This window comes from Geotrypetes seraphini, chromosome 1, assembly GCF_902459505.1.
Source record: "Geotrypetes seraphini chromosome 1, aGeoSer1.1, whole genome shotgun sequence".
Classification (NCBI taxonomy): Eukaryota; Metazoa; Chordata; class Amphibia; order Gymnophiona; family Dermophiidae; genus Geotrypetes; species Geotrypetes seraphini.
In genome coordinates, this window is record NC_047084.1 from 275,046,831 (window position 1) to 275,071,215 (window position 24,385).

At 47.3% G+C, this 24,385-nt stretch overlaps 1 protein-coding gene across 2 annotated transcripts in view; it reads left to right on the forward strand.

Annotated features, from left to right (window-relative positions):
• The first annotated feature begins 623 nt into the window (after nucleotides 1-623).
• The window catches only part of KDM3A (lysine demethylase 3A), a 245,220-nt gene continuing 221,458 nt past the window's right edge, over nucleotides 624-24,385 (forward strand). For both annotated transcript variants that reach the window (XM_033952017.1, XM_033952026.1), the window contains exon 1: nucleotides 624-1,173. In XM_033952017.1, coding sequence (XP_033807908.1) covers nucleotides 1,015-1,173 — 159 coding nt within the window. In that variant the 5' untranslated portion in view covers nucleotides 624-1,014. The remainder of the gene's footprint in view (nucleotides 1,174-24,385) is intronic.

Below are 24,385 nucleotides of genomic sequence, written 5' to 3' on the forward strand. Positions count from 1 at the left end.
AATATCACTACCATCTTCTCATTCATTTCCACAAGACCCAAAATGGCCTATATCCATGTCCTGTAACCTCGTTCTGGAGTTTAGAACGCCCCTGCGCTGAGAAAATAAAAGCGTTCAGGCATAGACGACTTCCGGTCAACTAAGTCCTCCCTATCCTTCTAGTAGGCTTTTATCAGCAGTAGACGCTAGCACCTGCACGTACAAGATGACGGCCTTCTGCCGGAACTCGACACTTAGAAACAATCCGCCAGGGACGCTTCACTTGTGTGCTGGAATAAAAAGCAAAATAATAATCACACTAATTTTAAGCGACCACCATGTGCCAGGGACTATTTTTATCACTAATATTCGACAGATTCTCACTGATGTAACCTTAAGAAAGGGAGTTATAAAATCCCTCACGCGGCGGAAGAACACCTTTAGTACAATAACGGTTTATGCGCGTGTTGAACTCTTAGAAACAAGGGGAGGCTTAGAGCGGCGTTCGGCGTGAAGGAGGAGGGATTGGGAGGAGAAAGGTTTGATTGACTGCTCATCTAACGAATCGGACGGGAATGCGAATTGTGAAGCCACGCCTTCTTCTAATGGCGACCAATCGCGTTTTAAAAGTAGGCGGAGCGGAAGGGGGAGTGTATGCGTGCGGTGTTTTTTCTCAGCTGTGGAGAGGAGGAATGGGATACAAAGTATTGCCTTTTGTACTGGGGGTTCTTGTGTTGTGAAGCCGTAGGAAAGCGAGCTGTAACGAGAAGCTTTTCCTTGTTCAGGGAAAAGTGAAACAAATATATGTGAATTATATAGATGCAATTTTTCCGTAGGGAAAAGGGGAACAGTAAGAAAATAAAAGATAGTGGAAGCAAGGGGGATAGAGAGGCTGGATCTGGGCAGCGAGGCGCTTGGTCTTCGTCTGGTCCCGATGTACTGAGAGGAGGCCGCTTGATGAGAGGGTGCCAGTGATTGTTATCGGGTCTCGGCGGCAGCAGAAGAGGCTACGGGACAGAGCAAGGGGGCGCCGGCATGACCCAGCAGGAGAGTACGCTGCTGCTGGTGGGCCAAAGGTTTCTCTGCGTTTCCGGGGAGTTCGGCCTGGACGTGAGCAGAGTCTCCGAGTGGCCCTGGGAGGTGGGCAGAATCAGAGCCGTCTCCCATAAGGATGTGAGCAACCGGGACTTGAAGGTAAGTTGTAGAAAGCAAAGCGGACATTAATCGATATTATTTTGATGGCTCTGCTGGTTGAGGTATTGTCGGACCCGACGCAGTGGAGATTGCGCATCGCTGATCCACTGTATGTCCTTGTCTGATACTTCCATCCCCCCGTATACAGGAGAGCCTGAGGTGGGCAACTACAACGAGACGCATCAAACGAGCCTGAGGTGAGTAGCTAGAACGAGACGCATCCAATGTCTTCTTTAGCGCACAAAAACTGCATTTCCACACAGGGGACATGGATTTTTCCCCGAAGGGGGAGGAGAGGTTGTTCTTGTCATGGAAACTCAGCGAGAGTCTGGCCCAGCCGAACGGGTGGGGATGGAGTTTGGCCTAAAATGGCTTGGGGGGGGGGGGGGTACCTATTGAAAACAGCCAATCCACCTTTTATTATTGAATGAGAAGAAGGGCGTTGAGGTTGGAGGCTAGAAAAAATTGGTACTGAATAAAGTTTACCAGTAGTTTAGTCCAAAGATTACCAGTAGCTTAGTCCAAATATTCTTTATTAAAGATTGTTGTCATGAATAAAAACTTTGCTTGAATACACATAACCACATAAAAACATACGAATAGCCATACTGATTCAGACCATGCAGTGGTCCATCTAGCCAAGTTTCCTGTTCCAAAAGTGGCCAATACAGGTCACAAGTACATGGCAGAAACCCAATTAGTAGCAACATTCCATACTACCAATCCCAGGATAGCAGACAATGCATTTTTCCTACAAAAACCTGTCCAAACCTTTTTTTAAAACAGCTACCTTAACTGCTGTTACCACATCCTCTGGCAACAAATTCCAGAGCTTAACTATTATCTGAGTGAAAAGATATTTCCTCCTATTGGTTTTTAAAAGTATTTTTCTATAACTTTGAGTGTACCAAAGTCTTTGTAATTTTTGATGGAGTAAAATTCGATTCACTTATACCTGTTCTACACCACTCGAGATTTTGTAGACTTAAATCATGTCTCCTCAGCTGCCTCTATTCCAACTTGAAGAGCCCTAATTCTTTGTCTTTCCTCAGATGATAAATTTAAGGTTTAGATTAGATTAGATTAGATGATACTTTGTTAACTTTATTGTATCTGATCAGCTGTGAACCCACTTTTGATTTGTGAGGTAATTATTTTTATCTATTTACTACTACACTTCCCCCTCCCCATTCGTGGTTTCGGCAATCGCGATTTCACATATTCGCGATTTTTTGGGGAGGGGGAAAAAAAAAGAACCCCCCCCCCAGTTTAGCCTTCCCCCTGGCGTCCCGGCCTTACCTGGTGGTCTAGTGGGCTTTCGGGGCAGGAGCGATCTTCCTACACTCCTGCCCCGTGTAGATCGCCAATAGGAAATGGCTGTAGGGAGTTCCCGTCGTAGTCTCGAGAGACTATGGGAACTCACGGCAGCTATTTCCTATTGGCGATCTGCATGGGGCAGGAGCGTAGGAAGATTGCTCCTGCCCCGAAAGCCCGCTAGACCACCAGGTAAGGCCAGGATTCTGGGGAGAAGGCAGGAGGGAGGTGGGGGTGGGTCAGAGCCGGACCAGAAGATATTTGCAATATTTCACCATTCGCGGTCTGGCTCTGCCCCTATCCCCCGCGAATCCGGAGGGAGAAGTGTACTACTAATCATTTCTATAGTACTAGCAGACATACACAGTGGTGCACATCAAAACACAGAAGAGACCCTTCCAAAAAGAGCTTACAATCTAGTCAAGACAAATTGGATAAGTGATAAATACTAGTAAGTGGTAGTAGTATTAGTAAGGTGCATTAGTACACTGTGCTCAGGTGGAAGGAAATTACAAAGGGGGAACTGAAACATGCAGGACCAGTTTTACACATGTCCAGGGTAGAAATTAAGAAGGGGGCGCTTGCTCCCTCTCTCTCTAATCTCCCTTCCTGCCATTACTAGCACACATAAAACAACTTTAAATGACTTCACACACAGTCCTTTACCAAATAGAGAACAGGAAACTCAAGAAATTAAACTCAGCAAAAGACATAAAAACAGATATGCACTTTTTTGTACTGAACACAGAGCTGTACTGGGTCCAGGAAGGCAGCCATTCAGGGAGCGGCGCCGGACCAGGCAGGAACGCGAACAGCCGTCCAGCAAGGGAGACAGGCAGGAGTGTGGACTTTAAAAAAAAAAAAAAAAAAAGGTTTTGGGGGTGCCTATGCTGCCTATGGGTTTTTTGCTCTATAAGACCCTGTACCGGCCTACCACTAGACCACCAGAGCAGGGACAGAGTACAGAGCCTGGCAGGGAGGGGGGACAGGGTGCAAAGCTTGGCAAGGAGTGTGGGGTTAGGTGCAGAGCGTGGCAGGGAGAATTTGGTTCAGAATGTTTTTTTTCTTGTTTTCCTCCTTTAAATCTAGGGTGCGTCTTATGGTCAGGTGCGTCTTATGGAGCGAAACATATGGCAATAAGATGGTCTCGGAGCGAGGAGCAGAGCAGATCAGTTATGCCTCCATCTTGATCGGACTCTGTAGCCCTCCCCCCCGGGTCATCAATTATTCTAACAAGTGCCATCCCCCCTATCTACCCCCTCCCTCTTCCTATTGTTACAACTCTTCCCCAAAGTATATTTATCCTGATGTGAGTGGAAAGGAGAAAATTGAGAGCATATTGGCACAGGTGGTTAAAGCTGATGCAAAATCTGACTGTGCACATAAGGCAATAATGAGTTAAGATACCAAATGTTCAAAAAGGTTCTTTTTCGCCTATAAGTTCCTTTTTGCATCTCTAGCTTCCCAACTCAGCAACTCATGGATACTGAGTCTCCATCCCCAAAAAGTGGGAGGATAACCTGTGGTCTAGACTTTCAGAATGGATTTTTGTCCTAAAATACAGTTTCCTAACCCACAGCGTAGGCTATTCCCCTAATTCCACTAACACACCCTCTGACAGAAATTAAATTGAAAAAAAGAGAGCGACTGCAGATGGTGGATGATGAAATATGTGTTTGCTTGTCAACTGTTGAGCCATGTTTTGAGTTAATTTGCACTTAAAAACAAGCATATTCATTGCGTTAATTACACAGGTCAACACATCATTTTCATCAGAGTTGATGTTGGGTGGGTTTGTAGTATTTTTCATGCTGATTTCAAGTCTGTGTTTAGTTTTTCACTAGTTTGTCACATTTTTGTGATGAGGCTCATTATATATAATTATAAATGTTAATTGGGTGATATAACATGCGTTTATAGGATAAAAGTATAAGGAGGGTAAATGACAGTTGTCTTTGTTTTTTTTATGCTACAGACATTATTTACGGTGATTAATATGTCTTTATCATACCAAGACATTGTACTAATCATCCAGATAGTTTCTGTTACATCTGTGGTTCATTCACGACAAAAGCACAACATCGCCCAATTACCGTAGATCTGAAGAAGGTATACAAATTGTACTTTGGCTGTCCATTGGGTGGCCAGGATAAGTCTTGGACTCCACATATCATCTGTACTAGTTGTTCAACGGACTTCGTGACTGGCTCAATCGACGAAAGGCAGTGATGTCATTTGCAATCACAATGATATGGAGAGAACTGCGAGACCATATAAAATATTGCTACTTTTGCCTTGTGAACACAAGTGGATTCTCAGCTAAAACTAAGCACAAAATTATATATCCTGTTCTGGATTCTGCTATTAGGCCTGTTCCTCATGATGACTCACTGCCTGTCCCTGTACTTCCACAAGATGGACTTGCTTCTGTGGAACATGATGAGGAATGTGATGATGATGCAGCAGCTGGTCACAATCCAAAATTATCTGATCCTGATGTGAATGATGAAGATTCAGAACCAGAGACCTTTACACAAGTTGAGCTCAATGATCTTATTTGTGATCTAAATTTTTCAAAAGAAAAAGCAGAATTTCTTGCTTCAAGGCTTAAGCAAAAGCACTTGCTTGCAAAAAATGCTAATATAACTCATTACAGAAAAAGGAATTATAACTTAATATTCTTCACTGTAAATGGCTCATTGTGCTTTTGTCATGATATCAACGGGCAGGCTCTTCAACAGTTTGTCACAAGTGCATTGTCCAGATGAATGGCGTCTCTTCACTGATTCTTCACAGAGACGTTTGAAGGCAGTGTTACTGCACAAAGGAAATTACAAACCAAGTATACCAATTGCCCATTCTGCTCTTATAAAGAAGTCTTATGAGAATATGAAGAATTTACTAGAAGCAATCAGTTGTAAAATACACCAGTGGAACATCTGTAGTGATCTGAAGGTCATTGGCATGCTAATGGGAACGCAAGGAGGATTTGCTAAATAATGTTTCCTGTGCTTGTGCATTATGTCAAGTGTGTCTGGCAGCTGAGGGATACCTATAAGCCAGGGACAAGCAGTGTGAAATTTATGCTATTGGTGCATCCTCATAAAATATTTCTTCCACCTCTTCATATCAAACTGGGTAAAGTAAACTCGCCAGGTTTTCAATATCTTGTTAAGAAATTTCCAAAAATCAGCACTGCAAAACTGGAGGAAAGGATATTTATAGACCCGCAGGATGAAGATTTTAAACAATCACTCAGCAGCTGAGCTTGAAGCTTAGGAGGCATTCGAGTGGTTTGGGCAACCATAAGTCTCCTTCATACAAGGAAGGAGTTCAGAACTTTTTTGCACTCACATCTTGACTTTTTTTCGGAAAATCTTGGTATGGTGAGTGATGAGCAAGGAGAATGTTTTCACCATGACATTCAGTTAATGGAGCGTCGTTACCAAGGTTTCTGGAATGAGAGTATGATGGCCGACTACTGAGGGATGTTGTGCTATGACAATCCAGACACAATTCACAAAAAGAAATCATACTCTAAGCATTTTTTTTCCATTTTCTTTATTTCTATTTTAAACTTTTGACATACATCAGTAAAATAAAGAAAAAATACTTCAAGCAAGCATTAACTTCTTGCACAAAATTAAATAATAAAATAATAATCACAAAGTGCAGTTAGTCCTCAATAAGTGGAGGAGGAGCTGCAATTGAGCTGAGAAATTAACAGGAAACTTAATAAAGAAAATCAGATGGAGCTAACAGGTGTCCAAACTTATCCTCACTGAGCTCTATACTTAAATGCAGCAGATTCACGCAGTAGTTACAGATTGTCCGTGGGCGGAACTAAATCTAGAGAGCTGCTGTGGTTCATAGAAAACATATCGACTATCCTTATAGACCATAACACATTAACAGGGGTACCTCAAGACAAATGTAGCACCTAATTGCAGTGCATGGGGTCTTAATATAAGAAATTGTTTCCTTCTGTTCTATGTAGAGCGAGATATATCAGGGTATATTCTTACAACATTTGACATAAATGGAACATCTTTATATTTGAAAAAAAGTTTTTAACATCCATTCCCTGTCTGAATCAATAGCAAATTGTACCAGCAACGTAGCCGTGGCCTGTGCTTCAGTCTACGACCTCTCTAGGAAATTAGTTAAATCCAAACTATCAGCAGATAAATTCTGCTGGTTAGGATTTTGGGATTTAACTCTCCGTTCACCCCCCCTGACTTCCGTGCACTGCCCTGACTTTCTGTGCGCTGTCCTGACTCTCCGTTCACCCCCCCTGACTTTCCGTGCACTGTCCCCCCTTGAAGTCCTGTCCCCCTGAAGGTCTGTCCCCATCCTGAAAGCCTGATGCCCCCCCCCCCGACGTCCGATACATCCCCCCCCGGCAGGACCACTCGCACCCTCACCCCGAAGGACCCGCCGACTCCCCAACAATATCGGGCCAGGAGGGAGCCCAAACCCTCCTGGCCACGGCGACCCCCCTAACCCCACCCCGCACTACATTACGGGCAGGAGGGATCCCAGGCCCTCCTGCCCTCGACGCAAACCCCCTCCCCCCAACGACCGCCCCCCCCAAAGAACCTCCGCCCGTCCCCCAGCCGACCCGCGACCCCCCTGGCCGACCCCCACGACACCCCCACCCGCCTTCCCCGTACTTTGTGTAGTTGGGCCAGAAGGAGCCCAAACCCTCCTGGCCACGGCGACCCCCTAACCCCCCCCCGCACTACATTACGGGCAGGAGGGATCCCAGGCCCTCCTGCCCTCGACGCAAACCCCCCTCCCTCCAACGCCCGCCCCCCCCCAAGAACCTCCGCCCGTCCCCCAGCCGACCCGCGACCCCCCTGGCCGACCCCCCACGACCCCCCACCCCCCTTCCCCGTACCTTTGGAAGTTGGTCGGACAGACGGGAGCCAAACCCGCCTGTCCGGCAGGCAGCCAACAAAGGAATGAGGCCGGATTGGCCCATCCGTCCTAAAGCTCCGCCTACTGGTGGGGCCTAAGGCGCGTGGGCCAATCAGGAATAGGCCCTGGAGCCTTAGGTCCCACCTGGGGGCGCGGCCTGAGACACATGGTCGGGTTTGGTCCATGTGCCTCAGGCCGCGCCCCCAGGTGGGACCTAAGGCTCCAGGGCCTATTCTGATTGGCCCACGCGCCTTAGGCCCCACCAGTAGGCGGAGCTTTAGGACGGATGGGCCAATCCGGCCTCATTCCTTCGTTGGATGCCTGCCGGACAGGCGGGTTTGGCTCCCGTCTGTCCGGCCAACTTCCAAAGGTACGGGAAGGGGGGTGGGGGGTCGTGGGGGTCGGCCAGGGGGGTCGCGGGTCGGCTGGGGGGGCGGTCGGAGGTTCTTGGGGGGGGGCGGTCGTTGGAGGGAGGGGGGTTTGCGTCGAGGGCAGGAGGGGCCTGGGATCCCTCCTGCCCGTAATGTAGTGCGGGGTGGGGTTAGGGGGTCGCCGTGGCCAGGAGGGTTTGGGCTCCCTTCTGGCCCAACTACACAAAGTACGGGGAAGGCGGGTGGGGGTCGGCCAGGGGGGGTCACGGGTCGGCTGGGGGACGGGCGGAGGTTCTTGGGGGGGGGCGGTCGTTGGGGGGGAGGGGGGTTTGCGTCGAGGGCAGGAGGGCCTGGGATCCTCCTGCCCGTAATGTAGTGCGGGGTGGGGTTAGGGGGGTCGCCGTGGCCAGGAGGGTTTGGGCTCCCATACTGAAAGTTTCTGGTACTTTCAAAACTTCAGTTAGATATTTTTTAAATATATCTTGTGCTGATACAGGATAAACTTTGGGGAAGTTTATAATCCTCAAATTACATTTCTTAGTGGCATTCTCCAGCATTTCTATCTTAAAGTGGAGATTCCCACTATCCTTAACCCAAGTTAAGGCTTGAGTTTCAACATCTTTTAATCTGGAGTCATGTTCTTCCGTCTTAGTTTTAAGAGATGATACTTTATTTTTTATGTCCAAGTTTTCTGACAATACTGTCGTATATCGTGATGAAAGTTGTTGGATTTGAAACCCCAAAGAGAGTTGTAAATTTGATATTGCTTCCCATAAAGTCTCCATGTTGAATACCTTTGGCCTTTGCATAGGTGAAACTACATTTCCCAAGCCCTCTGCAAAAGTACCTGTGGATTCAGCAACGTTCTCCTTAGTCACCAATTAGTCTGCGGTAACTTGCTGCATTATACTCTCCGATTGCAGTAATGTTGGCAAAGAAGCCTCCTTTGCCCTCTGCTGGGTTGGCGGTGGAGCGTCCCACCTTCCTCTGCTCTACCCTTGCCTCGGGGCGAATCGGAGGACTACACTCCTCCTCGAATGAGAGACCAGACGCCTCAGCCTGTGCGTCTCTTGAAGCCAAGGATCCCTCCGGTTGCAGTGTTTGGACTCCTCGCTCCACGTAGGCATCCATTGGCCCAGTCGCAGCCACAGGTTCCTCCGGGAACACCCAGATTTTAGACTTTCTTTTGACCATAGACACGGTCAAGGAAATAGTTTCCCGACTGGAACTCCGGCGTCTCCGTGGCAGCGTTTAAGCCGCCATCTTTGGTAAGCTGCTTCCACTCTAAGCATTTTTGAAGAAATATTGGTTGCTAAGTGACACAGTCCAGTATAATTATGCTATGCTGTGTGCTTATTTGACTTTGGACTGAAGATACTGCAACATTCTTAAAACTCTATATGCTAAAACGCTATAAACATTAGTCATAACTTTAAAAGTTTACATGACTGAAAAAAATTAATAGATTTGAAATCAGCGTGAAAAACTGACTTAGAAAAATATGCTGTGCTGTCAGATGTCGGGAGCAGTGCAGAAGGCACTCAGGGTGTGGGAGCGTGCTCCACCCCTCCCCCTCAACGTTGCACCATCGGGTTTTGCTCAACTGCTACTCTCAACCACAGCTTTCATTCCCAACTGTTATGCCCAACCACAGTTTTCTCTCCCAACATATACTCACCTCCAAAGCTCTCTACAGCATCTACACTAAAGTAATTCTTACTCCTACCCATCCAGGTACAACACAAGAAGAACAACTTTCTCACAGCCAACTACTCGTCCCCACTACCCACCACCCCCCCCCACCACCAAAATGAAGCTAATCCCACAAACACACACCCTGGCCACCCTACTGATAATCCTACTCATTACCAGTTGGAAAGCAGTAGCAAACAACTTACCAGCCCCATCTACATGCTCCACTGCAAACAAAATCCAACACCACTATAGGAGAGCACCAATAGTTAGAAGCTAAAACCACCAAACCAGCGCTCAACATCCCATCACCTTAGCCTGGAGAAGAAGACCACTTCCCAAGACCAAACATCAATCTCCTCCTCAAACACTCATCTACCCTGAAACGACTTGCAATTTCTAAACAGATATCACCACCCTAACATGTGCCTACTTAAACATCAGAGCCTTAGGACCTAAAACAGAACACATAAAAAACTGGATAAAAACTGAAAACCTAGACTGCCTTTTCCTCAAAGAAACCTGGTTAACCTCGGACGCAGGTCCTAGAATAACAGAAGTTTGCCCTCAGGGATACAAAATAACAGTGACCTGCAGAGAGAAAAAAAGAGGAGGAGGACTAGCAATCTTAATCAAGGACTCCCTAACCCTAAATATACTCGAAAAAACATCCACCCCACAAATGGACTTCCTTGCCTGCCATCTCTCAAGCACCACTCTAAAAAAAACTCTCTAAACTGCATGCTCTGCTACATAACACCAGGAAACTGGACCACAGTAAGACCTGAATTTGAAAACTTCATATACCAAAACTCATTAACAGCAGAATACAACCTCATCCTAGGAGACCTAAACATACACCTTGAAAACCAAGCATCCAAACAGCAGAAAACTGTCTATCATTTCTCAATGCCTTATCCTTCCAAATCCTAAACCCACAAACCACACATGAAAAAGGACACCAACTTGACATCGCAGCCTTCATGACCCATCAACCATCCTCCCCAGAAATTCAAACACCTAATGGAACCTGGTCCCCATCCCTCTGGTCAGACCACTACACATACACATTCAACATCAACTGGACCAAGAACTAAACCATACTTAAACCCCAAAAAATAACTTACACCTCAAGCAAACACATCGACCCCCCCCCCCCCAAATTCTGGACAAAAATAGATAAAACAATCCAGGACTGTGACCCCAAGGACTTCATCTCACAGTGGAACAATCTGACTACCAACATCCTTGATGAACTAGCCCCACTACAAACCAAAACTAGAATCAGCAGAAGATCAGATCAATGGTTTGACAATGAACTACTCCTTCTTAAAAGACAATGCAGACGACTAGAAAGAAAATGGAGAAAAACTAATCTAGATCACACGAAAACCCCCTGGAAAAAAACTAACAAACAATACAAAATACTACTAAAGGACAAGAGAAAAACACATTACACTAATCTAATAGGCACAGAAACCCAAGATACCAAAAAACTATTCCAAATATTAAAAGACCTAACAGACACCAAATCCTACATGACCACTAACAATACCCCACCCCCCTCAGCCACCCTCTTAGCAGAACACTTCAAGAACAAAATTACAAATGCCAGAGCCACCCTCAATTGTACCCCATCCCACCTAAATGAATTCACAATTCTTCCCACAGATAAAGAATCAACTGCAGCTGACAGAACATGGTCTCAATTCCCCAACATACAATGGTCTGAATTCAATAAACTCTACAAAAAGTACAGCCACGCATCCTGTGACCTTAACCACTGCCCATCATATCTCCTTACAACCTCCAGCACAAAATTCCGTACTCTACTTATGCAATGGATACAAACCATGCTCACTGATGGCCTTTTCCCAACTGACCTCAGCGAAATCATCATCACCCCAATCCACAAAGATCCAAAAGGACCAACAGACCAATCATCCAACTACAGACCCATTGCCTCAATACCTCTATATGTCAAATTGACAGAAGGACTAATAGCCAAACACCTCACCAACTATCTAGATGACCATAATATACTTCACCCCACGCAATCTGGCTTCAGATCCAACTTCAGCACAGAGACATTACTAGGCTCCCTCAATGACACAGCCAGACAATACCTCAGCACAGGAAAAAAATGCTTCTCATACAACTAGACCTTACCGCAGCATTTGGCCTGGTAGACCATAACATCCTACTGCAAATTTTGGATGCAATAGGCATCTCAGATAGTATATTCTTGGTTTGAAGGCTTCCTAAAATCCAGAACAGAGTAAAATCAGATAAAGAGAAATCTGAACCTTGGTCCAACCCTTGCGGCATACCACAAGGAATCCCCACTATCCCCTACTCTCTTCAACCTATACACTGCATCTCTCGGAACATACCTACAGTTATGCAGATGACATTACCATTCTCATACCTTTTGATCAACCAAAGACCGCCATGACAAACACACTACACCGAACACTAGAAACAGTAGCAACCTGGATGAAAGATCACAAACTGAAACTCAACACAGGCAAAACTAAATTCATCCTCCTCGAAAATGACAAAGTCCCAACCAATATAGAAATTAACACAATCAGCTATCCCATTCAAACTCCCATAAAACAACTAGGAATGACTATAGACCGATGCTGCACCATGCAACCGCAAATAAATAAAACAATACAGAAATCCTTTGCAGTGATGAGAAACCTAAGACAAGTCAGGAAATTCTTCAAAAAAACACAATTCCAGCTTATAGTACAATCCCTAATCCTAAATCTACTAGATTACTGCAACATCTTCTACCTCCCCTGCCCTGCTACAATGACTAAACAACTACAAACAATCCAAAATACAGCTCTGAGACTCATCTACTCATTGAGAAAACACGACTATATTACAGAAGCATACATCAACTCACATTGGCTACCAATCCAAGAAAGAATACTATTTAAATTTTACTGTATGTTATTTAAAGCCTTAAACGGAGACAGCCCAACCTACCTGAACAACCGCCTCATCCAAACCACCTCAATCAGACATAGAAAAACACACACCTCTCGATCAAAGAAGTAAAACGGAAAAAACTATACGATGGCCACCTGGCCACTCAAGCAGCTAAACTAGACAACCAAATCTCCAATCTATTGATAACGACACCAGACTACAAGACGTTCAGAAAAGAAATAAAAACTATACTCTTCAAGAAATTCCTGAAACAGCCATAACTTCAGAAAAGAAATAAAAACTATATTCTTCAAGAAATTCCTGAAAAAGCCCTAACTTAAAATTTACCGTCCTTTCCTCCTCCCTCTTCCCGCCACACAGAAACTACATAACCTACTCTTTACCTCTCTAGAAAGGACAAATGTTCTTCCATTGTAACCCTCCGTTTTATTATCTCTTTTGTAATCCGCCTTGAACCGCAAGGTAATGGCGGAATAGAAATCTCTAATGTAATGATTCCCAAAAAAATGTTTTTGTTGCCTTATGTTGTTCTATTCTATCTACTTTAGTTTCATTATTGTCACAATTACCCATACATAGCTTAAAGAACTTTAAATAAATTACTCAAATTTTAATATTTTGTTGACTTTGCAATTTTATAATTTCAATTATAATGTGCCATGAAAAACATTTGCTCTGTTTAGTGTGCCGGAGCTAAAAATATTTGAGACACACTAATAATTGAACGTTTGCCTTCCAGATGTGCTGCGTTTGATTTATTTTCTTTCTCTGTCAAATCCATTGGCTGCTAAACTGGGGCAGCAGTTTATTTTGGATAAATCCTGAAATCTAAAATAAATAAAGTACAGTATCTACAAAAGGAATATGATAGTGAGATTCAAGCCAGAAACACACCACGTGCAGCATTCTCCCTAGTATTCCCATCCTGCCCATATGTCAAGAAAAGTAGGTTGGTAATGGACAGGATGCAGTTTTGGCGTCCCATCTCCCTTTCTGCAGTATGGCTGCTCATATCTTGCTATGTGCTGCCCTGGCAGTAATTGGCATTGTTATAGTCTCAGTAGAAAATCAAAACATGAAAAGGTTCTCTTTTCATCTCTGCAAATTTTACAAAGCAGTGCAGGGATAGTATAAACTATAAAGGGTCTTGCTGTGCTTTATAATCTGGTGAAATTTCCACTGTTACCAAGCATCTTCCTGTAGAAACCTAGGAAACAATCTGATAAAGGAGCTGAAGCTTTACATAGAGAACTATTCAAGATTAATGAACTCTTTGAAGCAGACTTCTTTACTTGGGCTTTTGCTGTTCATGCGATTGAATTCCTCTTTTGTTATGCATGGTACAAATTAGGCTAATAAAACATAATATTCTTAAGAAATGAATTTTAAGAAAAATCACTTATTTTTGAAGCATGAGCCATGGTACTACTATGCAACTCAATCCTGCCTTAACAGCACCCACTAATAATTCATATTAGGGAAACCGTAATGCACCCAAGTTCTCTCGTGCATCTCTCCCAAATATTAATGTATAGGGGCTTCACATAACAGTTCCAATAATGTACCTAGACATCTGCTATTACACTTTTGGGACTCGCATCTATAACTTCAGTCCTATTCTGCAGCACTACTGGTAGATGCTGTTGATCAGGATTTAAATGCATTGTCAGAATAGTATAAATGCGTACCCCAATACTGAAATAATAGGGAGTTTGGCAGAACACTATGAGGTCTCATTGATATGGATAGCACATAGTATCACTATTCTGACAATGCATTTCAATTCTGATCAATAGCATCTACCAGTATTTTTAGTACTGCAACTCTGGGGAAAAAAAGACTTGCTATCTGTACTTATTGTAAAAACAGAGTTTTGGAAATAAACTTGAGCATAAACTATTTTGACAGTATGGTCATAGCAACATAAATCAATAAAAGGTTTATGAATGGATAAAAAGGTTTAAAGCAAGAAGAAGCAGGTGTAATGTGTCAGTTTTGTGAATTTATATCTGCTTTCTATATTTTGCTCTATATTTGTCTACTAGTTGTTTAGCCCGTTACATTAACGGGTGCTAGCAGCCCTTCTCCCTTATTTTTACCTCCTCCCTGTCCAGCAACACCTCTCCCCCTTTCCCTGCTCCCCCCATATAGCAGTAGCCCTTCTCCTTTTATCTCCCCCTGTCCAGCAGCACCCCTCCCATTCCCTCCTCCCCCTGTCCAGCAGTAGCTCTTCTCCTTTATGTCCTGCTCCCCCTCTGTCCAGCAGTAGCCCCAGGAAAAGAGTGAGGATCACAGGACCAAAGCTTTTACTGACATCCAAGTAGGGGAAATCCACTCTCCCCACCTCCTTGCTCCTGCTGCACTTCCTCCTTGGCTATACACACACGCGCGCACACACTTACATACAGCTCTCCGGCTCCTCGCGCCCCTCCTCCACATTCCACTTCTTCGGCGGGGGCCAACGTTTTCTTTATTTTGTTTTCTTTTCACGTGTTCCTCCTTCATGGAAAAACAGCACTACCGGCCAACTTAGTCCCTTGCCGCCCCCTTCCCGCGCCGCACAACCACCTTTCCTTCCCTCCCTCCATCAGGTGTAGTGAATCCACCAATGTTAAAAGGAGCCACGTCGAAATCGGAGGCCTGCCACTGCCGTAGCACTTTCCCCTCTGCCTTGGCAGAGAGGAACGTGTTACGGTGGCGGCAGGGCTCCAATTTCAAAGCAGCTCCTTTTAACATAGGCGGAGTTGAACTGACCTGATGGAGGAAGGGAAGGAACGGTGGGGCAAATTTCGGCAACAGCAGGAATTGTTTGGCGGGCCAAGCACCGTGAAACTTTGTTTCTTTAGGCAGCCCCGGGGGGGGGGGAGGGGGTTGAATCGTCGATGTGCAGGCCGCTGAGACGGGAGTGAGCAGTTCGGCTTCCCCTATCTGGGGAAACCGGGGAAATCGCCGTGCCGAACTCAGCTGCGCGTCGGGAGTGAGTTTTTCGACTTCCCCTATCTGGGGAAACCGCCGTGCCGAACTGAGCTGCGCATGGGGCCGTAGTAAGCGCGGGGCATGCTGCAGTCTTGGCGGCCACGGACATACGGATCATGGAAGCACGCTGATAAGACTGCGCATGCGCCGCCTACGGTTTTATTATATAGATTTTTCTATAGTTGTTACTGATTTCATATTTTAAAGTCATCTACTTTGACCTCTTTGGAACCCCACCCCCCATCGAATATAAATGAACACTTTCTCTGTGTACAGTGTGCTTTGTGGTTTCTTTTTTTAAATTTGTGGTTACCATTATTTATTAATATTATATTGTGTGTACTGTATATGAAAAATGGATGGAAGAAATTGCTTTACAATTACTACTATTGTTACTGGGTGTGGTCTGGGGTGGAGCTTGGGCAGGTGTGGGGCTGAGTTTGGGTGGGGGTACTCGGTTAGTATTTGTTAGGTTTAGGGGGTACTTGGCTTGAAGAAATTGAGAAACACTGTTCTAGAAGACATCCATTTACTTTCTTTTTCCCTACACCTGTTCCTTTTTGAACATTCGCCACACCACTTTTACTCCATCTTCTTTTTGATTCCTAAAGCCTGGAGGTTTGGGCGTGGCTGTAGGGGAGGAGGAAGCTACTTCATCTTAAAAAAAATTTTTTTTTTTTTTTTTTGGAGAATGACTTTCTCTTCACTTAAACACTATGGGGCTCATAATTGAAAGAGAAAAACGTCCAAAAACCGGCCTAAGTCGGCACTTGGGATGAACATTTCTCAAAAACGTCCAAGTGCCGATAATAAAAACGGGTTTTGGATGTATTTCTAAATGACCTAGGCCTTCATAGTGCCGTTGAATGACCAAAGCTAAACAGGGCATTTTGGGAGGCATGTCGAGGGCGGGAGTTGGGTGGGACGTGGGCCGGCTTAGACTTAGTCATACAGCATGTATAACCAAAAGTTATACAGCCCACAATCAACGGAACTTGGACGTTGTGACTTAGACCATGTAAAAAACTACTCCAGTGATCACCAACCCCCCCACCCCCCATAAAAATTTTAATCATAACTTTAAAATTCTGCCTCCAGACCATCATCACCTGGCCGCCTGGCATAGGAAAGCCTAGTCGTGCTGCACAGAGGCGTCTTAAACCGTCTTGGGGTGGGTTAGGGACCCATGGAGAGGAGGACCCATGCTTATAAGCCCCTGTAATCACTGCATTGATATTGAAACATGTGCACTCCCCTATATACCCCCAAACCCTTTTGTACTGGCATATAAGTGGCTCCTGCAGCCATAAGGGCTATTGGGATGGTAGATAAGTGGGTCTAGGGGATTCTGGAGGTGGTTTGGGGAGCTCACTGTAACCTATAAGGGAGGAGAAGCCATGGCATCCTTTTTGTGAAGTTCACAGCAGTGCCCTGTAAGGTACCCCACTGTTTAGGTGGCATGTCTGGGTGTGCAATCCATCACTTTGCAGATCCCTCCCACATCCAACAGGGCTTGTTCTAGGCGTTTTGGACTTGGACGGAAAGTTGGATGAAAATGTGGTATAAAGATGGACGATTTAGTGGCTTGGATGATCAGATCGGCAGGACGTATAATTAGATGATTTTCGAAATGAAAAAAAAATTGGATGTATCTTTCGAAAATGTGTCTTAAGCTCTTTTTAACTTTGGATGACTTGCGAGATGGACGTAAACGGACTTGGATGTCCCTTTCGATTATGCCCCTCCACACCTCCAGATCATCCTTCAAGAGAGTGTCTTTTCAAGACATCGCTTCTTCTTCGGGAGATGGTATCTCTTCTTCAACTCAAAGAAAAGTTTCACCTCTGCAAAGGAGCTGGGGATTTTACTTAGTATTTCCTCATACCAAAAGGGAAGGGAGGTCTACAGCTAATTTTAGACCTCAGGGGCCTGCACAAATTTCCACTGGGGGGAAAGTTTCATATGTTGCCTCTGATTACTTTATGTTTCCTCTTAGATCACAATGACTGGCTATGCTCTCTAGATCTGAAAATAAGTTTTTTCTCATATTTCAGTGCATCTGACCTTCTGGAAATTATTCAGATTTCTAATAGCACAGCGCCATTATCAATACAGAGTCCTGCCTTTTGGCCTTGCTTCCTCTTCTAGAGTATTCATCAAGTGTCTGGTGGTCGTGGTAGCAGCGTTACAGATGCAGGGTCTCCAGGTTTTCCCTGTCTGGACGATTGGCTCATCAATGATCCAACCTCGCAATGGGTTCTGGCAGTAACTCAGTTCACAATTCTCTTCTTTCAGCAGTTGGGATTCGAAATCATTTTTCCCAAATCCCAACTTCAGCCACATCAAAATCTGCGATTTATCCGAGCTCTGCTAGACACCATTTATCTCAGAGAGTTTCTCCTTCAGCAAAGATGACAAAATTTGATTCAGCTTTGCGATAAAACTTATCTTTTCCCATCAATCTTGGCCAGACATCTGATGGTACTCCTGGGTCACATGCAGGGCTGTGGAGTTGGTAGATAAATGTTCCGACTCAGACTCCTCAGTTTTTTGTACTTCAGACTCCGACTCCAGGTACCCGAAATTATCCCAGGACAAGCAGGCATGATATTCTTACATATGGGGGTGACGTCATCTACGGAGCCCCGATGCGGACAGCTTTTTCAAGCAAACTTGATTGAAGATTTTAAGTTTGCTCTGCTGCTCCACGCATTCGTGCCTTCCTGCTCCACTAGAGGGCGCATCTCCCCCTCGTGGTCTCCAGTTCAAATTTTTCCGCTGAGCCTAGAAGTCGTGTATTTTTAGGCTCTGCCCCATCTTCCTTCTAGCACCGTGATTTTTCTTGTTTTATTGATTTAGTTGCTGTGCGCGTTTTTTCTGATTTTTATTTATCTGTTGCTGCTTCATTTTGACCGACCCGGAGGCTTCCGGGTCGCCGCGGCCGCGTGGCTACTTGGGCCGCGGCCAGTTTCGTTTTCTATGTCCCGGCCTTTGACTGGCTTTAAAAAGTGCACCCGGTGCGAGCGGCTTCTTTCCATCACAGACCCGCATTGCCGGTGCATCCTCTGCCTGGGGGCCGCCCATCCAACCGACTCCTGCCCCCAGTGCGCTACTTTTCAGAACCGGGCCCTTCGTTGAAGAAAAGCCCGCTGGCGGACCTTTTCACCGCCGACCAACCCACTACCTCTGCCTCGAGGTCGGCCCCGGCCTCGACCTCGGCCCCGAAGACCTCGGGACAGCAAAAAGCCTCTGCTCTAGGTAAGTCTCCTCTTCCTTCTTCAGGTTCCGCACCAGCGAAGAAGCCAGCCTCGGGGACACCGGCGATGCATGGTGGAAGCCCCATGCTTTCAGCCCCGGCGAAGCCTTCCAAGCCTTCGGGCCGTGCCTCCACCACACGGGAATACTCTGATACGAGGTCGCCCCCGGTGGAGTGCACCGAGGCATCGGACATGCCCTCGATGCTGTCCGTGCCCATTTTCCAGGACCTGCTCCGGGCGATGATCTTGTCGGAGCTGTCCGCTGCGCTGGCCCATCTACAACAGGCCCCGACATCGCGTGCGCCGGACCAGCCTGAGTCTCGCGTCGAGCCCACTCGGGGCAAAGTGCGCCAGCTTCGCCACATTCCATCCTCCTCGGATTCCTCGCCAAGGCGCCCGAGACGCTCTCCCTCCACGGACCGCCGCGGGGCAAAGCGTCGCGCTAAAACGACCGAAACCTCAAACCGCCGTACCTCTAAGAAGGCCCGGAGTTCGCCCACACTACGAGGCCGTTCACCGACACCCCGTACAGGACCGCTGAAGGTGACTGAGTTATCACTCTCCAACCCTCACATCCTCCTAACTCTCCCTCGGACCGGGGCTCCGAGCCGAGGTCCCAGGCTTTCGCCGAGGGAGTCCGGGTCGAGGTCACCGATTCGACATCGATCGGTACCCCGTACCCCGGCATCGTCTCAGAGGGGCTCCTCGAGACGACGTAGGTCCTCGACCCCGGAATACTGCCACAGTGTTTCCCCGGTCTCGGAGCACGGGTCGGAGCATGAACCTCGATACTCGAGGGAAGCCTCCCCGTCCTTCTCTGCCCGACGGAGGTCTCGTTCACCGTCCCCACACGGGGCCCCGGGAACGTCCCGCCCCTCCTTCATTCGCTTTGTCCAGGACATGGGCCACGCTCTGGACTTAAACCTCCAGTCCGACTCAAGATACTCTAAAGAGTACCTGGCGGAGCTGGATTTGCCGTCACTGCCCAGAGAGTCCCTTCGCTTACCGCCCAATCCGGTACTCCAACAGGCTTTCTTCAGGAATCTGGAGACCCCCTATATGGTAACAGCTGTCCCCTCCAAAATGGAGTCCAAGTATCGTATAGTACCATACCCCGGGTTTGAGCAACCACAGCTCTCCCACCAGTCGCTGTTGGTAGAATCTTCCCTGAAAAAGGCTCACCCCTCCCGGGTCTCAGCGGCGGTCCCCCTAGGGCGAGAGGGTCGGACCCTTGACAAGTTCGGCAGAAGACTGTACCAGAACTCTATGATGGCCTCTAGGGTACAAAGTTACACTTTCACCTTCACGTCCTACTTGAAACATCTCATTGGACTGTTGGGAGCCTTTGCGACCGACCTGCCAGCCTCGCGCCAAGGAGCCTTTAACCTGCTCCTGGAGGTTTTCTCCAACCTACGCCTCCATTTATTTCACGCGGCCTATGATGGCTTCGAACTTTCATCCAGAGTGGCAGCCTCCGCTATCGCCATGCGCCACCTAGCCTGGTTACGCCTCGTCGACATGGACCTCAACTTACAGGACTGGTTGGCTAACCTCCCCTGCGTGGGCAAAGAACTTTTTGATGACACTATCGAGGCAGCTACGAAACGCCTTTCAGAACACGAATGCTCGTTTGCCTCCCTCATTCGGCAAAAGCCGAAACCGCCAGCGTCCAGGCCGTTCAGGGCCCCTCCACGCTGCTACCCTCAAAAATCTACCCCTGCCTTCTCACGGCCCCCACCCCGACGCCAGCAAGCTCACCATCGGGCTCCGCCCAAGTACCAGCCGCCTGCGACCGCCAAACCATCCCTGTCCTACTGACGGGATAAGCGGATGGGGGCTGGCCCCCTCCGCCACAGCCCCAGGCCTCCTTCCCATCGGGGGACGCCTCAGAGCCTTCTACCCGCGCTGGGAACAAGTCAAGTCGGACGCATGGGTCCTTGGCGTGATCTCATCAGGATATTCTCTCAACTTTCAGGAAAACCTTCCAGACAATCCTCCAAGGGTGTGCCCTCCCAACCGAACTCAGTTACCCCTCCTTCTCTCAGAAGCTCGAGAACTGCTTCGCCTACGGGCAGTGGAGGTGGTTCCCCCCGACCAACGGGGGAAGGGTTCTACTCCCGTTACTTCCTGGTACCGAAGAAGACGGGAGACCTGCGCCCAATTCTAGACTTGAGGCGACAAAACAAATTTCTGGTGCGGGAAAAGTTCCAGAAGCTTTTCCTACCGATTCTCTACCCTCTCATCGACGAGGGCGATTGGCTCTGCTCCCTCGATCTGAAGGAAGCCTACACACATGTTCCAGTGCACCCCGCTCACCGCAAGTTCCTGCGCTTTCAGGTGGGGGACCTACATCTACAATACCGAGTCCTCCCCTTTGGCCTGGCGTCGTCACCCCGAGTCTTCACGAAGTGCCTTGTGGTGGTCGCAGCTGCCTTACGCTCTCAAGGCCTCCAGGTATTCCCCTACCTGGACGACTGACTGATCAAAGCCCCGTCCAGGGAGGGGGTTATCTCAGTGACCCGACCTATTATTTACCTTCAAGGTCTGGGGTTCGAGGTAAACTTCCTAAAATCCCAGCTGCGCCCCTCTCAGTCCTTACAGTTCATCGGGGCCGTGCTGTATACGGTTCGCCTCCGCTCCTTCCTTCCCCCTCCACGTCAAGAGGCGTTAGTAAGTCTGAGTCGAAGGATTTCCCTGCTGACCTCTGTATCAGCTCGGCAGATGATGACTCCTGGGCCACATGGCCTCTACCGTCCACGTCATACCCTTCGCCCGCCTCCACCTGAGGACTCCTCAATGGACCCTGGCCTCCCAATGGCGTCAGGACCGCGGGACCCAATCGACCGTCCCGTGACAGTGACTCCTTCCTTGCAACGATCGCTCCTCTGGTGGGCCGACTCTTCAAATTTGTCCAAAGGTTTACTTTTTCTCACCCCTCCACACAGCAAGGTACTCACCACGGATTCGTCGGAGTACGCTTGGGGAGCTCACCTGGATGGCCTACGCACTCAGGGGATGTGGTCAACAGAGGACTGTTGCTGCCACATCAACGTGCTGGAGCTTCGGGCCATCTATCTCGCCGCTGTGGCTTTTCAACATCTGCTCCACGACCGGGTGGTTCTCGTCCGAACCGACAACCAAGTAGCAATGTACTACGTAAACAAGCAAGGGGGGACGGGGTCTCGGGCCCTCTGTCAGGAAGCCCTCCGTCTCTGGAAGTGGGCAATCTCCAACAACATCTTCCTTCGAGCGGTGTACATACAAGGAGAACGGAACTGTCTGGCAGACAGACTCAGCCGCCTCCTCCAGCCACATGAGTGGTCGCTGCACGCCCAAACCTTACGACAGGTGTTCGAGAAGTGGGGGACACCTCAGATAGATCTGTTCGTCTCACCCCTCAATCACAAACTCCCTCAATTCTGCTCCCGGATGTACTCCCCGGACTGCCTCGAGGCCGACGCCTTCCTCCTAGATTGGGAGAGAAGGTTTCTATACGCGTTTCCGCCTTTTCCTCTGATTCTGCGGACGCTGGTCCATCTCAAACCAGTGCGAGCCACTATGATCTTGATTGCTCCTCGGTGGCCACGCCAGCCTTGGTTTTCCCTTCTATTTCAACTCAGTGCCAGAGATCCACTGCCTCTGCCTCTGTTTCCCTCTCTGCTATCGCAGAGCCAGGGTTCGCTGTTGCATCCAAATCTTCAGTCTCTTCATCTGAATGCTTGGTTTCTCTCCCCCTGACTTCTCTCCCTGTGTTGCAATCAGTCAAGGAAATACTGGAAGCCTCGAGGAAGGCCTCGACTAGAACCTGCTATTCCCAAAAGTGGACCAGATTCTCGTCCTGGTGCTCCTCACATGACCAGGACCCGGTGTCGGTCCTGGAGTATTTACTCCATCTTTCTCACTCCGGCCTGAAGACCAACTCCATTCGGGTACATCTTAGTGCAATTGCCGCCTTCCATCAACCCCTGGAAGGAAAAGCCCTTTCACTCCATCCCTTAGTTTCTCGTTTCATGAAAGGTCTTTTGAATGTCCACCCTCCTCTCAAACCTCCCCCGGTGGTTTGGGACCTTAATGTGGTGCTGGCTCAACTCATGAAACCCCCATTTGAGCCGTTAGACAAATGCCATCTGAAATTCCTCACTTGGAAGGTGATCTTCCTACTCGCACTCACTTCCGCTCGGCGGGTTAGCGAGCTACAGGCTCTGGTGACGGACCCACCTTTCACTGTATTCCATCACGACAAGGTGGTCCTCCGCACTAACCCTAAGTTCTTGCCTAAAGTGGTGTCTGATTTTCACCTCAACCAGTCCATCGTCTTGCCAGTATTTTTCCCCAAGCCCCACTCTCACCCCAGAGAGACGGCGCTGCACACGCTTGACTGTAAGAGAGCGTTGGCCTTTTACCTCCAACGCACTCAGTCTCATCGGACAGTCCCACAATTGTTTTTGTCCTTCGACTCTAATCGGCTGGGTCGCCCAGTTTCCAAGCGCACCTTGTCCAACTGGTTGGCTGCTTGCATTTCTTTTTGCTACGCTCAGGCTGGTCTCGCACTGCATGGTCGAGTAACGGGACATAAAGTCCGAGCGATGGCAACCTCCGTAGCTTTCCTCCGTTCCACATCCATTGAGGAAATCTGCAAGGCTGCCACATGGTCTTAGGCTCATACTTTCACCTCCCACTACTGCCTGGATACATTGTCCAGGAGCGATGGCCGTTTTGGCCAATCGGTATTGCGTAATCTATTTGCTTAAATTGCCAACTTCCCTCCATCCTTTTTCAGTTAGCTTGGAGGTCACCCACATGTGAGAATATCATGCCTGTTTGTCCTGGGATAACTCAAATTCTAATTTGTGCACAGAAATTCACATACAGATATGTTAGACTTAAACTAGCCACCAGAGTAATGAGCTTAAATAAGAAGCTCTAAAGAAACTACACACAAGTTCCTCAGAATGCCACACAGTATAACTTTGGTAGCTGTCCTCATAGGAACCTTATAGTGTGCGATTTTTTTACTTTATATATTTTTTCAATAAATTATAAAGTGCTTGTGCTTAATATTTTATAGCATAGTAGCGATAGTAGCATAGTAGCAATTACTTAGCTTTTTTAGAAACTGGGTCTGGCTCAATCCCCACCGACGCGTTTCATTATTTCATCAGGGTCGGGGAAGGAGAACGCTGTAAAAAACAAACATTGTATGAGTTAAAGAACCCAGCGGTATAGACACTCTAAGTTTAAAAGTTGCTACGGGGCTTACCAGAGCAGTTCTGTGTCTTAGCGAAATGCTAAATCCATGTTTAATGAGCCGGAAATGGAAAAAATCTCGGCATGAAGAGAGCTAATAAGTCAAAAACCCCTGATCATGTGACACAAAACTAGCCAATGAACTCCTTACAAGCAGACCTTTAACTTAAAGCCCGGGCTGTCATTAATCAGAATCATATACTCGATGTTAGCCAATCACTGGTCAGATTCAAACCATGAGGATACATTGTGTTGAGTTTAAACATCCACCGAAGTTCTTTAATGTTTAAATTATGTTCATAATGCCCCGTAGCAACTTTTAAACTTAGAGTGTCTATACCGCTGGGTTCTTTAACTCATACAATGTTTGTTTTTTACAGCGTTCTCCTTCCCCGACCCTGATGAAATAATGAAACGCGTCGGTGGGGATTGAGCCAGACCCATTTTCTAAAAAAGCGAAGTAATTGCTAC